General features: G+C 40.4%; 1 protein-coding gene across 2 annotated transcripts in view; it reads left to right on the top strand.

Annotated features, from left to right (window-relative positions):
* Positions 1 to 15,455, top strand: part of LOC116490372 (cohesin subunit SA-2-like) — a 62,984-nt gene that overhangs the window by 40,012 nt on the left and 7,517 nt on the right. For both annotated transcript variants that reach the window (XM_032189501.1, XM_032189491.1), the window contains exons 16-28: positions 585 to 688; positions 1,131 to 1,223; positions 1,334 to 1,423; positions 2,447 to 2,650; positions 4,082 to 4,158; positions 5,119 to 5,206; positions 6,158 to 6,235; positions 8,153 to 8,245; positions 8,976 to 9,144; positions 10,396 to 10,547; positions 11,350 to 11,451; positions 12,764 to 12,918; positions 13,019 to 13,147. In XM_032189501.1, coding sequence (XP_032045392.1) covers positions 585 to 688; positions 1,131 to 1,223; positions 1,334 to 1,423; positions 2,447 to 2,650; positions 4,082 to 4,158; positions 5,119 to 5,206; positions 6,158 to 6,235; positions 8,153 to 8,245; positions 8,976 to 9,144; positions 10,396 to 10,547; positions 11,350 to 11,451; positions 12,764 to 12,918; positions 13,019 to 13,147 — 1,534 coding nt within the window. The remainder of the gene's footprint in view (positions 1 to 584; positions 689 to 1,130; positions 1,224 to 1,333; positions 1,424 to 2,446; positions 2,651 to 4,081; positions 4,159 to 5,118; positions 5,207 to 6,157; positions 6,236 to 8,152; positions 8,246 to 8,975; positions 9,145 to 10,395; positions 10,548 to 11,349; positions 11,452 to 12,763; positions 12,919 to 13,018; positions 13,148 to 15,455) is intronic.

Genomic DNA, 15,455 nt, shown 5'->3' with positions numbered 1-15,455 from the left:
CTTCTTTTGTTTGTTCAAAACTTGAGAATCTAACAGAATTGAATGAAGTGTGGTATTTTTGGACTGCTGTTCATGCCTGAAGAGAAGAAGAACAATGTGTTGAGTTCATTGACATCTAACATGTTAGAGAACTCTAAGATATTTTTACAAAAAAAAAAAAAAAAAAAAAGTGAACTTTAATAATAGTTGTACTAGAACTGGAGGTGGTTGTACAATTGAAATCAAAGTTTGCAGACCCAGTGAGTTAAAGCATTTTGTTGCTCAGAAGAGTAGTTTTATCCTAAATGAGATAGTAGTTAATAAAGATGGGCTTCATGGAAGCTGCCTGTATTTTTGGTAACCCAAGTGCCCTAAAAAGTTTAGTCAAGAGGCAAATAATCAGCTTTGTGTTCAGTGAATATAGAAAATAGTTTTCTTCAAGTTAAATCAAATGCACTCTAGGTGTTTATTTAGCAACACTGCATCTTTCTTTCTGTAGTGTCCTTCCACAGTTGTCCGGATAAATGAATAGGCATTTCATTAGCTGTTGCTGCAACTTCATTTTTCTTTTGTGTGATGCTGAAAGGAGACTGGTTTACTTACAGCACTGAACGATGCCCAGAAAAGTGCTCTCACTGAAATTATCCTCGCGACGGTTAGAGAAGCAGCTGAAGGTCATCCTCCAGCCGGCAGAGGTGCAGCCAAAAAAGTCAGTGCGTCTTATTCTTACATATCGTGCTGTAATCACTATCTCTTTGTCTTATGTGCTTTGCCAGATAGCGTGCTCCCAGCGGTAGGTATATCTTCAGAAATGAACTGGCATACTTTTACGAAATGTCACACTGTCGTTTGACCTGTGGATCTTATTAGTAGTGGATGTTGAAGCGGATGAACATTAGAAAAAAGCCAGTTAAAGCAAGTTATTGACAAATGGTGAGCATTTTATCCATGCAGAATTGTTGTTCAGTGCTTTGTATCTAATTTAAAGTTAACAAAAAATAAAAAAAGCATCTGGTTGTCTCCACGGAAAATATCTTTATCTTGGCTTCATTTGATTTAGATAAAGGCATATAAGTTAACCTTGAATTACATGTAAAATTCCACTCAGATCTAAGAGATTTTATAATTGAAACAAAATGCTTTGTCTGCAGATTCTGTCAGTAAAAGAGAAGAAAATACAATCGGAAGATTGTACCAAAATTACTGAACATTTTATTATGGTGCTTCCTCAGCTCTTGGCAAAGGTAACTAACAGCTGCTCTGTGAATGCATGTTAAATATTTCATTAAAATTCCTGCAGTGCACTCATATCCTGTTTTTTTTTTTTTTTTTTTTTTTTTTTTCTTCTCTGCAGTATTCAACAGATGCACAAAAAGTGGCAAATCTTCTGCAGATTCCACAATATTATGATTTAGATGTTTACAGTACGGGACATCTAGAGAAGGTGAATAGGAATTGGGGTAGTCGGTGCATGTGGAAAGTGCTAAATTTATGTGACAGTGTACAGAATTCAGTGTGACTTGGAACAAATAGAAGCCTGTTGAAATATTAAGAAACAGTCTCGTACCTTGAGGAAAGCGGTCTTTTTCAGGCTTTACTTTTTGATTGGAAGCTGCCAAAGAAAAGCGTTAGCGCTTGTCAGTTCCGATATGCCGTGACTGGCCCTGCTGGGTGATGGGTTGTGTTTTCATGCGATAGGCCTGCCCCTGGGTTTTTCATTGATGGGTGGAGAGAGGGTGGGTTATGCTATGTGTCTAAGCTGGCATCTCCCTGGAGTTTTCTGCAGAGTAGGTTTCATTCTCCTTGAGGACTGACTCCCAGCTGCTAGGGGGTGATAGGAACTGAAAGATAAGAATGGAGATAGTGTAACTGCTGATGGGAAAGGGATGGTCAGAAATGGATTGATTAAATCCTTGAAATAGTGTAATGTATTCTAAAGCAGGGATGTTTACAGGGAGGTAACAAGCAAACACGCCTAGATTACTTTCAGCACAAAACATTAACTGGAAGAGGGGGAGAGTCAGTGGCATGGCACAAGTTAAGTTTCCTCCTGCCAGTAAGAGTGAAGATGGCAGTTGCTGACATGATCTGAAACAGTATCTGTCCTCTGCTGCTGGGGGAGACAACTTCCATTGTTTGGAGACACACCTTTCCTTTGGAAAGACATCTTTATTCCCTAACATTTTATTTATTTTTTTATAGTAGTAGTAGTGCCAAAGGTGTATTACTGAAGCGAGACTTAAAACAGTTGCTTAATTTTTCACAAAGATTCAGACAGTAATGAAATAGAACCATAAAGCCAGAAAAAAAATTGTATCTACTAGCCCTGCCCCTCTGCTCCTTAGACTGACAGTTATTTGGTACTGGTTGTGTGACCTACAGAGATGCATAGTCCAAGCGAAATGTGTCTGAAGCCTAAGTGGATTTGCATGCATTTCACCTGTAATACCCCTTTTATCACTTGCAGCATTTGGATGCTTTGCTGAAAGAGGTAAAAGACATTGTGGTCAAACACTCTGACATGTCTGTCCTTGAGGCATCCTCCAGGACTTATTATATCCTCTGCAGTGAAGAAATTGCCATCTACAATCAGGTGGATCGCGCCCGAACTCAGCTGATAGATGAGTTGGCGGGACAGCTTAACCAGCTACTAGATGGCTTCTGGCAAAAGGTGAGCGTGACTCATTGCGAAGACAAACAGCCTGTTTCCATATGAAAACAGAAGAGAAAAAATTAAAGGGGATATGGAACAATTTTTTGCCTGCTGTTTCTCTGCTTGGGGGGAGCAGAGCTTTCAAGGTTGGGTTTGCTCCTCTAAAATGACTGATGGTTTACTTTTTATTGATTTGGCAGGAATAGAGTGGTGAAAATAGTAAATGAGGTAGTCCACAGCAGCAAAGGGACATTTTATGTTGTCTAAATATTCTGGACATGGGTTCCACTGTTGTAGTATTACTATGCCAAAAATATTATGTAAAAGATCAGCTAAGAAGGACCGTGGATCTGTAGGTGATGAGATTGTTCCCAAAATACCGGTTACTGCTTTGGTTCTATACTTCTTCATATTTGACTGCATGCAAGATACCTTTTGTAGTTTGACTTTGGCTGCGTATTTCTAGGAAAAAAAAAAAAAAAACAAACACAAACAAACACAACAAAACATCAGTCTGTGATGCAGACTGCATAGCTTTGGGGTCTTCGAAATGATGACTTTCCCCTTGAAGGAGGACTGTAGAGTCTTCCTCAAAGTTTTTCATTAGTTCTAAAAAGCAGAAACAGCTGGTGGTGATATGAATAGCTTGCTGGCTGAACTGAACAACAGAAGCCCGCAGCTGATCTGATCAACTGTGCCGTCATGAACAGGTGTCATGCCATGGTATGGGAGTAAATGCTGGCAGGTTTTTATTGGACACTGGGATATTGTAAAATGTGTCAAGCCAAAAAATCCCCTAACCTCAGATTGGATTTATTTTGTTGGTCTTAAATAGATATCTATGTCAATATGGGAGAATGTGCACTTATGAGAAACAAGATAAGTGCTAGACCAGGGATTCTTCAACTCCTTCATAGAGTAATCCGTATCTAAATAAAGAGATTTTCTCCTGCAGCCCCTCCCTTCTAATTCCTGGTCGTATATACCATCTCCCATAATCACGTAGCATCCTTGTGGAAACTGCAGCAATTGCATCTATGGGAAAGTATTTTAATATATTTTTAGCTATCTTTGAATGTGATCTGGCAGCTGGAAGCACGGAGAGTCAGCGCCATGTGAATGGTTAGCTTTCCAGAGATACCTAGCAACTGTGTGAGGTTTCGCACTTCAGTGGTAGCCTAATTGCTAGTTTTACTCTGTTTTAGCAGTGCTGTAGTCTAGGGAGGCTGCTGGGGGTTTAGTAGGGACAGGGACACTGATACAAAATTTCTGTGCAGTCAACACGTTGTTTTCTGTTTACTGTAGGGGAATGCATAAGTTGCATGTGTGAAGGGGCGAGGGCTGGAGGAGAGTAATTCAAGTCTGTGGGCTGGGTGGGAAGAGAACTTAGCAATTACTGTGCCCCATGCTGGCTAATGCCTTTCTCTTTCCTAAACCTGCATGATTTAGCAAAGAGGATTTTGCACGGATGCAAGAGAAGTTGCCCGGATGTGCGCTGCTTTGAGAAGAATAGCAGCTTTTCACAAGTGAGATGTTTTTTTACGTACTGCTAATTTACTTTCCCATATTCTTTAGTGTTGCCTTAACAGATGTCAAGTGAGAATTGCTCTTGCTTGTTGGGTTTAGTAAGAATTTCACAAGAAAATGGAAACTATTCCTATAAGAGATATTGCAAGACTTAGTTTCTCCTGAACAGAGCTGTGCTCTTGGGTATGGATTATTATTATTATTTTTGACTTACTGAGGTTGGAGAATCAGCCCTAGTGGGGCTAAGAAGTGTGTATAATGGAGTTGGGATGTCAGAGTGGATGTTGACATCCTCTCAGCTACGTTGTTACGGTGCCTCCCTCCTAGCTGCATGTTGTTGCACTGCCTTATGGTCAACACTGATGGCCAGTCTGAAGAGGTGTAATGAGTGCAGCAGGTGTTATCTGCTTCGTTTGTTTTAATTTACTTGGTCTTCTCCTGCTAAAACATGGATTTCTCAAAAAGCTTGGTTCTGCAGGGGTTGTTCACCAAGTAAATTACCATGTGAGATAGTAGAGGGTTGGGGAGATGGCCTTCTGTGCAATGTGTCTTTTGCTTATCCTACATACTAGAGCTGCTCTGCTCATGCGAAGAGAAACCTAAAGTTGAGTTGCAACACTTGATAATATTCAAAGTACTCTTTGAAAGTGTGTATGGGGGAATTTTTCTTTAGACATTTTTGGGCACTTAGAGAATGTGAATAGAATGTATAGGAAAATGTACAGAGGTCCAGCTTCCTTCTCCTCCTCTCCTCACAGACACTGCAGTTTTGTGGCAGGAATGCAGACTGTATTCCTCCCCTCCCCCTTAGAATTAATTATTAGTTGTTTAAAGTTACTGCTGTACATCAGAGGAAGGCAAAACCAGGATTCATTTAACCTACTTGATTAGGTGAGATTTCATTTCTTGCTTAGTGTGACATTGTTTTTTCTGTTTGTTTGTTTTTTTTCCACTTGCAGTGCCCACGATCTCACCAAGTGGAAGCTGTATGACAAGACTTTACGGTTGCTGTTGTATGAAATACAACATGGGAGTTTGTCCGTTCTGGTGAGTTGTTGATACTTAAGGTTGAAAGCAGGAAAACCAGCAAATATTACATAATCTTATGTATTAGTGTTGTATGAGGCAGGAGGATGTTGTTTCCCAGATTGACAAATAGAAACTAAGGTTTTGGTATAATGTTATTTAGAATCAATGGATTATAGCCATGTATTCATTAATTTGGAGATTTTCCAGAGCTACGACAGAATAATCATCTGACAACTTGAATAATCCTTTCTCAGTACTTCCTGCTGGTTGCAAAACCTCGCTCTGTGTACATATGGAATTGTTGGGACCATGAGGAGCATGGTTTCCTTGTAACCAGAAATTGAAATATTTTGGACCTGTTGCTTGCAAATTGACACTTGATGAGGATAGTTTGTAATTACCTGTTGTCTCAACTGCAGCCTTTTCTTTGTCTGATTGCCTCAACTCAAACATTGGCTGTGCCAAGGTAGAGGTATATCATGGTATTTTAAGTACTTGAGCAGTTAATTGGACTGCATTTCCAGGAGAATTTGGGCTTATTTGGAAAAAGGCAAAATATAGCCAAAGAGGGAAAGTCTGAAGCGTGTGGGTAGACTCCTTCAGTTGTAGTACCAGAGAACTAAGGTTTGGCTTCTATTCTAAATTGCCCTTTGGAGGAGTCAGCCTTTCACCAAAGACAGCAGAGAAATCCTAAGAAGCTCAGCTGAAGTTAGCCTCTGTGAATACCCCTCGTATTACAGAGTTATGTTCCATTGAACGCATCAGGATGTCAGAGTTACACAGAAGTAGCACCTTAGTAATGAAGTTTCTCAGCAGGCAACGTTTACTTGGGTGTAAACCTACTGTGTTTATTTTGAAGACCTACATTCTTGGCAGTGTAGAAATGGCAGTGCAAGCAGCAAGCAGAATGCCAGGCTTTTTGCTGTCAAGCCTTTCATGTAAATAAAGGACATGTGTTTTTATTTGCAGGTGATCCTGCCAGCTCTCCAGTGCACATATTTTTCTCTCCTGTGGCAAGTAGCTGCAGCTGCAGAAGATTCTTCCAAGGTTGGCCATTCCATATCATTTTGAAACCCAGGGGTTGTGCTTGTAGAAGTTCAAGATGCTTTTCTATTCTCAGATAGCCAGAAAAAAAACAAGCTTTCTCAAGAAGACAATTTCTATATTTTCTTGAGGAAACCAAACTGAGTTGGGACGTTTTCTCTCTCTGTATATCTCCCCTTACCTTCCACACCCTTCCCTATTTTTTAGAGTGTTTATGCCTTTTCAGTATGCAAGAGAATAAGGGAACAACAGTTCACCTCTATTTTTACTACAAAACATGTGCAGCGAATTCCTCATGCTTGATGGAGATAAGGAACTTGTTCCACTGCCAAACAGTTTGTTCTCCTGCTTTAAGCAACAAATAATATTCAAGGAAAACTCCAGGAAGTCCTGTTGCTTTGTTTTATTCTTACGTTCTTATTTTACTTATCCATTCTGTGACATCCCACTTTCTTCAAACTTTGTGTAATTTTTTCATCAGCTGACTACTTTACTTTCCTAATTGGTTTTGCATAGTGCCAGTCTCTGCCAGATACTTCAGAAGATATTCTAGTTTAAGATACCAGAGAGGAAAACTCTTTTATACTTTGAATCCCATGTGAATCTATACCTTTGCAGTTTTACTTCGTGGTGAATCCTGGCTACGCCAAGTGTTGCTGTTTCTGTCATTCCGCCCCCTTCCTCTGGTGCTGCTGTGTGTACAGAATAGGGCGCTGACATGGGCATTTGTTTTGTGTGAGAAATGTTAGCTGGGAGGTTACCCGTTTGGTGACTGATTCACTATCTATTCCCGTCCCATTCCATTCCTGAGTGGATGTCTGCATCTCTCACTGCTCTAATATGTTCTGCCTTCCAGCCCAGACACTGTTAGCTTGCCTGATAATGGGGCAGCACATTTTTGAACTTGGCCTTTCATACAGGGGCAGATTTTGATTGGAAGCACAGTGTTACGGCCCACTCTGCAGGACCAAATCTAGATATTGGCAAAGAGAGAAGTTCCGAGAGCAAAAAACATCATTTCCTGGACAGCAGCTCTGGGACTGTTCCTTCCCCCCTCCTCCTCTAATGGTGTTAAGGCAGTGTTTTACCTCCCCCTCTGCTCCTTCTCAGTATGCCCTGGGATGGATCCCCTTTCTTACAAAGATCCAGTTGCATGGCATGAAATCCTCTTGTAAAGGCGTTCTTCTGTTGATTGGTCTGTGCAGTGCAACAGATGGGACCTAGTGAAGGATCAGGAGGTCTTTTATTTGGCTCTGGGCAAATCAAGTAGACTGTCTTAACTAATAGACTTGTCTATTGCCACAATTAGCAGTGTAGTTAAACTGGGCTTCCTCTGTAATCAGTAGAAGGGGAGAGAAGAGCAACTCTAGAAGGCAATTCACATGTTGGGTGCTGAAAATAAGGTGGGGTGGACTAGAGTTTTTGTGACTCTACACCTGTCTCTAAAGTGGAAATTATTATCCCTGCTTTATAAGGGTAAGCTGAAGTGAGTTCTGCAGACCTACCTCCTAGTTGCTTGGAGGGCTGTATCAGGGAATAAATGATACTGGAGCTGCTAATCCTACAGATGGAGAACCAAAGAGTTTGTGACTTGCTGAACACCGCTAGCCTCAGCAAGACGCACATGTCCCTCTGTTTGTCACTTTTCTGCACCAGAGTGGGGGGAAAAAGTATGTATTTTTATGGATTGACCTTTCTGTCGTAGATATCGTGGCTGAAAGCAAGACATATTTTTAAAGTTGTTCATATCTGGTGAGCTGTTGCTACTGTGAGATGTCAGCTTCTTTCATAATGGCATCTGCTGTGCTATCTTAAATGAATCAGTGGAGAAAGATGCAACTGTTGTTTATTCTATAATTCTCTATTGGGTCATAGTCCCTAACATCTCAGTCCTGCCACTTTCCTTACATATGTTTTTAGGGCGCTCTTTTGGCATTAAGAAGAGAACTGAGGCGTTTCAGTGAGATTTGCATGTACTTCCTCACCCATAAGGAAAAAGACGTGAGAGAAAAGGTTTGTGTTCTTATATCACTTAACTGGCATGCATCCTCAGTCCTCCTTTTAAATGCCTTTCTTTCTTTTCATACCAGTATTTCCTTCTGCTGATTTTGTAATTTTTTGTCTCTTAGCAGAGAAATGACTCTTTAAAATAAACAATCCTCAACTATTTATTTGAAATAAATGCTATCTATTTTAACATAAAGTTAGTTAAAATGCTACAAAAGTTAGTGCTTTAGACAAACACAGGTATGTCTCTGCATGGTCCATATGCAGAATCAAAGCCTGAATCTGAATGACTTGATTCGTCACTTGATAGTCACTACATTTTCTACTTAGAATAATCAGTATACTGCTTACTGTCATTGCTTTTTTAATGCCTTGTTATGAATGTCACTTAAAAAATGGAACATTTGGAGAAATTGTCCAGTGATTCACATGTTGAAAGAGAGATGTTGTGGCGTAATAGAGCTCATTGTTCTTTTCAGAGAAGTCTGAAATTCAAATCTTTAGGTGGTGTTCATTCATGATACTTGCATATACCGTATCCTAAAGTGTAGGTTCTGGAAGGGCTCAGCTGTGGCATTTCATCACAGGGTGGGGCCAACAGAAATCCTCAGCTTGTGAGGAAGAAGTAGGATAGAAACCAGATTCTGACTTGTGTTTGATGGAGATGCAAATGGGGGTTGGCATGAAAACTAAGATGGTCTCTGGATCCTTCCTTGGCTTTGTTTGCTTGATACAGGCCTTCGTGATACTCTGTGACTGGCTGCTGATTTTGAGTCATCAAGATTCAAATAATAATGAAGAAGAAGTGGGATTTCTGGATTACCTTCCCAGCACTTCCCTTCAGGAAAAACTGCTTTTGTTTGTCCAAGAACATATTTTTGTGGAGGAGAAAGAGGAAAGCAAAGGTCAGACATCTTCAGCACTGAAGAAACACTCTACCATTTTCGCTGCTATTTGCCGGCTGCGCTGAAAGGGGGCGAGTCATTGTTGGCCCTCTTACAAAGTTGCTCGATGAATATAAATTCAGTGATTTGTCTCCACTGTGGCTCAATCACAGGCAACGATTGCCAATTTAGTCCCAGGTAGAAAGGGCTGATGTAATGCAGGCATGGGTGGAAACGTACAGGTATTTGACAGACCGACTTCGGTGGTAGAGATGGTGTCATCCACCTCGGTGGAAAGCCTTGCAGTGTTACAGTGCAACTCTGTTGATGCATGGGCTCTTCCAAGCCATCAGAGTAAAGGACTGGAGGATTTTGATGTGGGGATGCAGAGCAGTTTTTGTGGGAAACAGCTATGTAATTGTTGCTGTGTTGCCTTTTTCAAACAAATTCAGATGCCAAGCTGAGGATGTTATTGTGAAGGCTGGTTTCTTTTGGGAGTGTTTTGAAAATAGATTGTTGGCTCATTGTGGTTTGAGTCTGAGTTCAAGTGTTGTGCTTTGAAAAACCAAGCACCATCCTAGATTACTGGGCTGAACTCTTGCCCTTCAGCTGTTCACATGGAGTTCTGTGTTCAGTATTGGGCGCATTACCTATGTTATGTACCTGAAACTGATCGAGTCTGGCCTGTTTTGGGTTAGATGGCCTTCTGAGATCAGTTTCAAACCTGTTCTGTAAGATGCTTTCAATTTCTAAGTCCTCCCCACAAAGGATCGTTGTCAACCTGTTGCAGGTTCCTTCCCTAAAGAAGTGATTTTTTAATGCTGTGGGTGTGCTTGTCTGTGTGCAAAAAAAAAAAAAAAAGGAAAGAAAAAAACACACACAAAAACAAACCCACAAAACACAACATGATTGCAATGTGTCTGGTTTCTTCCATTTTGTGTGTTTGTGCCTTTTATTCTGCACTGTTTGGTCCTGTTCTGCAGTTGAGCAGTGTTATACAGGAGATTCTGCCTAGTAGAAATGAGAAATCCCTGTGAAGATCAGAGTAGAAGACTGTGCAAACAACTCGCTTTCACTGTCACCAGCTGAAAGCTTTGAAATGGAAATGGAAAGCTGTGTTTTCTGACATACACAGAGCTGAGCGTAGCATCTGTTGCTTAGTATGTTGGCTGAACGGCTGAGTCTGTGCTATTCGGATGAAAGTTGGTCATTAAAATTGAGATACCTTGAATAAAATACTGGAACAAAGCTGCAACGCTTTTGTTTCCCTAGACCTGACAAAAGAGGAGGAGAGAAAAGACGAAAGCTACAAACTTGACGACTTGCACAAAAAGCGGAGTCTTCTTGCAGCATATTGCAAGTTAATAGTGTTTAATGTGGTGGAGACGACTGCAGCTGCTGAGATCTATAAGCATTATGTGAAGGTAATGTTTTAGATAACGTGGCTTTGCCTATCAGTGCATTTCAGTGTTTGAAAATGACTCCGGTGTTTATGAAAGATGTGGTTAATGGTTTATGGCTCAGAATCCTCGTGTACTCACAGAAGGGCTATAAAACCAAGCAAGAGCGGAACAGTCTCGCCTCCTTGCTCTGGAAAGGTGTGTCATTGCAGACAAAGTAACTGAAAGTTAAGTAGAGGCTATATGTCTGAACATCTGCTCCTTGGCTTCTCCAAAGAGGCCATTACGGAGAAGCAGTTTATGGCTGGGAGAGTGTTTTAACTATGGAGAGTCTCACACTGAAGTGGTCAGCAGATTTCATAAAGCTCCCACAGTTCATGGTCAGATGGCCTAGATGTCATGTGGGTCCCTGTGCTTAGACAGCTGCTAGAGCCTCAGCCACTCTGAAATGTGTGTGGAGAGGGCTAAGAACAGCACAGAGCGGGCAATTGCCACTGGAAATACTTGAGTGTGGATATTGATCCTCACTTCATTGGGCAAGCACTGGTTGAATATGTAAAACTCTGTTCTTCTTCTAAGAAGGATTGTTCTTTTGTTATAATACTTAACAATTTCAGAGTAACTTTAACATACACATTACTCTTAAGGGAGCAGACCTTTGCTTTAAACATAAAATAAAACGTCCAATTTTGATTTTATAGTTTGGGTGTACTGATACTGGGAGTGTTTTATAAACTTCTTGTGTGACGTGAACATAGTCATCTGTTTTGTGTATTCCCAGCACTATGGAAGGGAAACACTAATTTTCATCTGTTGCTGTTAATAGGCTTACAACGATTTTGGGGATATAATTAAAGAAACTCTAAGCAGGACGAGGCACAATAACAGAATTGAGAGTGCCAGGGCACTGATTCTCTGTCTGCAGCAGGTAAGGTTATAATTAAAATGAGAGGATGGGGGTTCTTATGACAGCTGTGTTTCATATTAGCCTTTTCCCTACCTTTCCGTAATTATTCAAATTAATTTTTAAAGCCTAGTGAAAGAAATTCGTTCCTTGGCTTTGCTTTCTATTTAGATGTGTTTTTGCATGTCTTAATGAAACTCCTTACACCTATTTTACTCATTACACCTATTTTAAACTTTAATTTTGTGCACAGGTGGTTTTTTTCTTTTTTTTTTTTTCAATCTTCAAAGGCATAGCATGTTGGGATTGATGTAATCATTCAGATTACAGAGTCTCCCTTGGGACATGGTGGGTGTCTCTTAACCTTAAGGTTAAGGACAGTATTCTAGGTTTTACTGACTACCTCAATTCCTGTTGAGTGTGAGGAACTGTGAGTAAGTGTGCCGGTGGCTGGCCAGCTCTAAGCCCCAGTACTTTCAGTGTTTTTTTTTTGTGGAAGAAAGTGGGGCACAGCCCTTTTGAAGGGTTTGCAGCTGCTGACTGATGAGGCCAGTCAGCTATTTTAGCAGCTGCTTCTGCCAGCTCTGCCCATGGCCAGAGCTGCTTCTAGCTCGAGTTGAGTCGTGCTGTAAGCCCCAGAGCAGGCTCCTCCCAGGGGGTACTGATACATGAGCTTTGCTTATTTCACACCCATTGCCAGGGGCTTAGATCTGCGAACCAGCCCCTGAAATCTGAGCTTAGACCAGGCTAAGCAGCATTTGGCTACATGTATTCTGCTGACATAGTCAGCACTTTGTGTTTGTGTATCACATAGACAACAGGCCCTTTCTGGTCTTGGCTTGACCTTGAAAGTTAACAGGTTGAAGCTACCTCCATGTTCTGTTAGGAAAAAAATCCCGAAACGTAGTAATTGGTTTTGAGACTTGCTTTTAACCCAGTCTCACTCTCAGAAATTGGGCTGTCCTGCTGCCAGACCTGTGTGCTATATCTGCATTCTGATACCCTGAAAACCTCTCAGGCATATTACTCCTCTTGGGCTTGATTCAGAAGACTCAACAACAGATGGGGCCCTCACCTTCAGGAATTGATTCTCTTTGTATGCATGTCTTTTTTTTTTTTTATTTTACTTTTCAGTTCGTGCATGTCTGTTAAGCACTTGTCTTTTGTGTCAGTTCCTAGTGCTTGTTGTGTGCTTTTGAAGAACATGACTTAACTACTCTTTTGTAAGGCTTCTATCTTTTAAGCTGTTACTGGCCGCACGTGTCTCTCTGTCCTCCTGAAGCTTTGTTTGCCTGTAGGGTTCCATGTGGTTGCTTATCTTGGACTTCTTTTGCAGCTGTTTCAGACGTGTGCAGAAAGCCAAGACAGCAGTACTGGTGTGGATTTGGCATCTGCTTCCTTCACAAACATGAAAGAACTGGCTCGTCGGTTTTCGCTAACGTTTGGCTGGGACCAGGTGAAATCTAGAGAATCTGTAGCCATGATACACAAGTATGTGCCACGTACAATGCCCATGGTCATTGCTTTTGTTAGCTGTCTGTTTTATTACTTAATTCTCTCTCTTTTTGTTTGTTTTGTTTTGTTTCAATAGGGAAGGGATCGAATTTGCCTTTCAAGGAGCTACTGGAACAGACGGAAAGAGCTTTCCTCCTAACTTAAGCTTTCTGTTAATCATCAGTGAATTTTCCTATAAGCTGCTAAAGCCTGACAAAAAAATAGTGTAAGTTAAATTCTTCCACATTTTCATGCGTGGGTTGTATTTTGTATATCTCTGTACATGGGACACTTGACCTGCAGTGCTGGAGAAGTCGCTCAAAGGCTTTTCAGAGACCTTTTGAAATCAATCTGCCCCTGAAGCTCTTGGTTTTAGAGACACTTGTTGAATTTTATCGTAGTATTTACTTACATGTGCAGTACCCTTTCTACACCTTTTTCTAGAATGGTTGTGACTTTATGTGGCAATTAGTGTAAGGGAAAGACAATGCGAACTTTGTGGCAGAGATTTGCAACTTGACTGGCTAGTGGAGTGGGAGGAATGCTTTTCTGAAGAGAAAAGTAAAACACAAAAGATTGAGGAGGATGTAGTGCCTAGATAATTATTTTGTAACAATCTAATTCCACAGGGTCAGGACTGAGCCATTTGATCATTGTCTTTATTTCCCTGGTCAGTAGTGTGTATTTTGGATATCTGTACTTCAGTCCTCTTCTTTACAAGACACTGCAAAAGTTATTTCAAAATATATAACAAGTATTTCCATTTTCCTGAGAGCACATTTGAAGACATGGGAAAGTTAGATGAGACATGAAGACACATCTGCCTTTTGGAATTCCTTAGCAAATTACTCCAATACCTGTCAGGAAAGGTTCTGCTTTGGAGAAGCAATGAAACAAAAGAAAAACTCATCTTGCTGAGCCCTGTGTCACTTGTTTGGTCCTGTGTCACTTTGTCTGAAATTGGAGGTTAATCTCCATGGGGACTGTCAACCATTTTTTATATAACATAGGTCAAGATTGGTAAAATGTCTAATTCTTTGCTGCTTTACATGACAAATAAAGTTTATTAATGATTGCCAGTTACCCACACAACATGCTTTTAAAAAATAAATTAAAACCTAAAATGCAAAATAGGAAAGAAAAATATCTGACATACACTGGTCACAGCCCTGGTAAATCTAGGGTGGATAATCGACAGGAAGTGATAACTTCCCTTTTTGTTTGTGCATTCTTCTTGGAGAGAATCTTTGAGATCTATGACTAGATTTTTGTCATAGATTTTGTATGTACTGGTTTTGTACAGTTCCTGTACATCTGTGTCCATGTTGCCAGGATTTTGAAGTTCTCTTATTACCCGTGTGGTGATACTTGTGCAATAAGTAGATGTCTGTTAATTCATCCTTGAAAAAAAATGTAATTTCATGTACCTTCAAGGAGTATTTTTTCAATTAAACAAGAGAAAAAAAAATCATAATTGAAGTAGGCAGATATAAAGTTATATCCGGATTATTCTTTCCTATGGTTCTATTTAACTTCTTGACTGGTGGATATATTCCAGAAGTATATCCCTAATTGTAATCTATACATTCAGGTAGGTTTAGACATTGAAAACTTTTGTGGGAAATAGAGAACCTAGTAGGGAATGCTCCTTGAGTTTGCTGCCTCAGACCCACCCACTGCTGCTGGGGACAAATGGGAAACAATAAAATTCACAAGGGGGGAAATTGGAATTTTATCCACAACGACTTTCAGACAATGTTTCTAGAGTAACAGTTTCTATTCTGGGAGGCTTAAAACGCCTTGCAGGGGCAGGAGATTATATTTCCTCCTAGAAATATTTAGGTTTAGCTGTATCATAAATTACTGGGTGGAATGCTTTGGGTCAACATGAACTTTCAGAAATAAACATCTGGTTATTTTCATTTTTATTATTAATCATGGGATTGATGTCCAGGTCTGTATATTCACATATGTGAATGTACCTATAACAGATGAGATACAGAATATGGGCATTTGATAGAAAGGAGTATATTTCAACGCCATCAAAGTATATGGATTTTAACCTTCTCTGCCTGTAATTGCCCAGGCTGTAGCAGTAAAATACCTGACGTGTCAACTGCTCTGTGCCACAAAATGCACACAAGAAATGGATTATTGAATAACAAGCAGTACGAAGAGCTTGGCTCCCGAATAAGTAGGAGTCTTTCCATTGACATGGACAGCAGTTGGATTAGGCCCTAAAACAGTAGTTACAATACGTGCTTGTTTGAAACCAACAGATCCCATTACTGGGGTTTCGCCATTCCCAAGGCGCTCAGGGTGTACAACTCTAATTGAGTCGTGCTTACCCTAACCACCTCCCAGCAATGATTTTCCTTCTTTCCTTCTTTCCTTCTTTCCTTCTTTCCTTCTTTCCTTCTTTCCTTCTTTCCTTCTTTCCTTCTTTCCTTCTTTCCTTCTTTCCTTCTTTCCTTCTTTCCTTCTTTCCTTCTTTCCTTCTTTCCTTCTTTCCTTCTTTCCTTCTTTCCTTCTTT

This window comes from Aythya fuligula, chromosome 1, assembly GCF_009819795.1.
Source record: "Aythya fuligula isolate bAytFul2 chromosome 1, bAytFul2.pri, whole genome shotgun sequence".
NCBI lineage: Eukaryota > Metazoa > Chordata > Aves > Anseriformes > Anatidae > Aythya > Aythya fuligula.
Note: the sequence above shows the minus strand (reverse complement) of the source record. Positions and strands in the feature narration are given on the sequence as shown.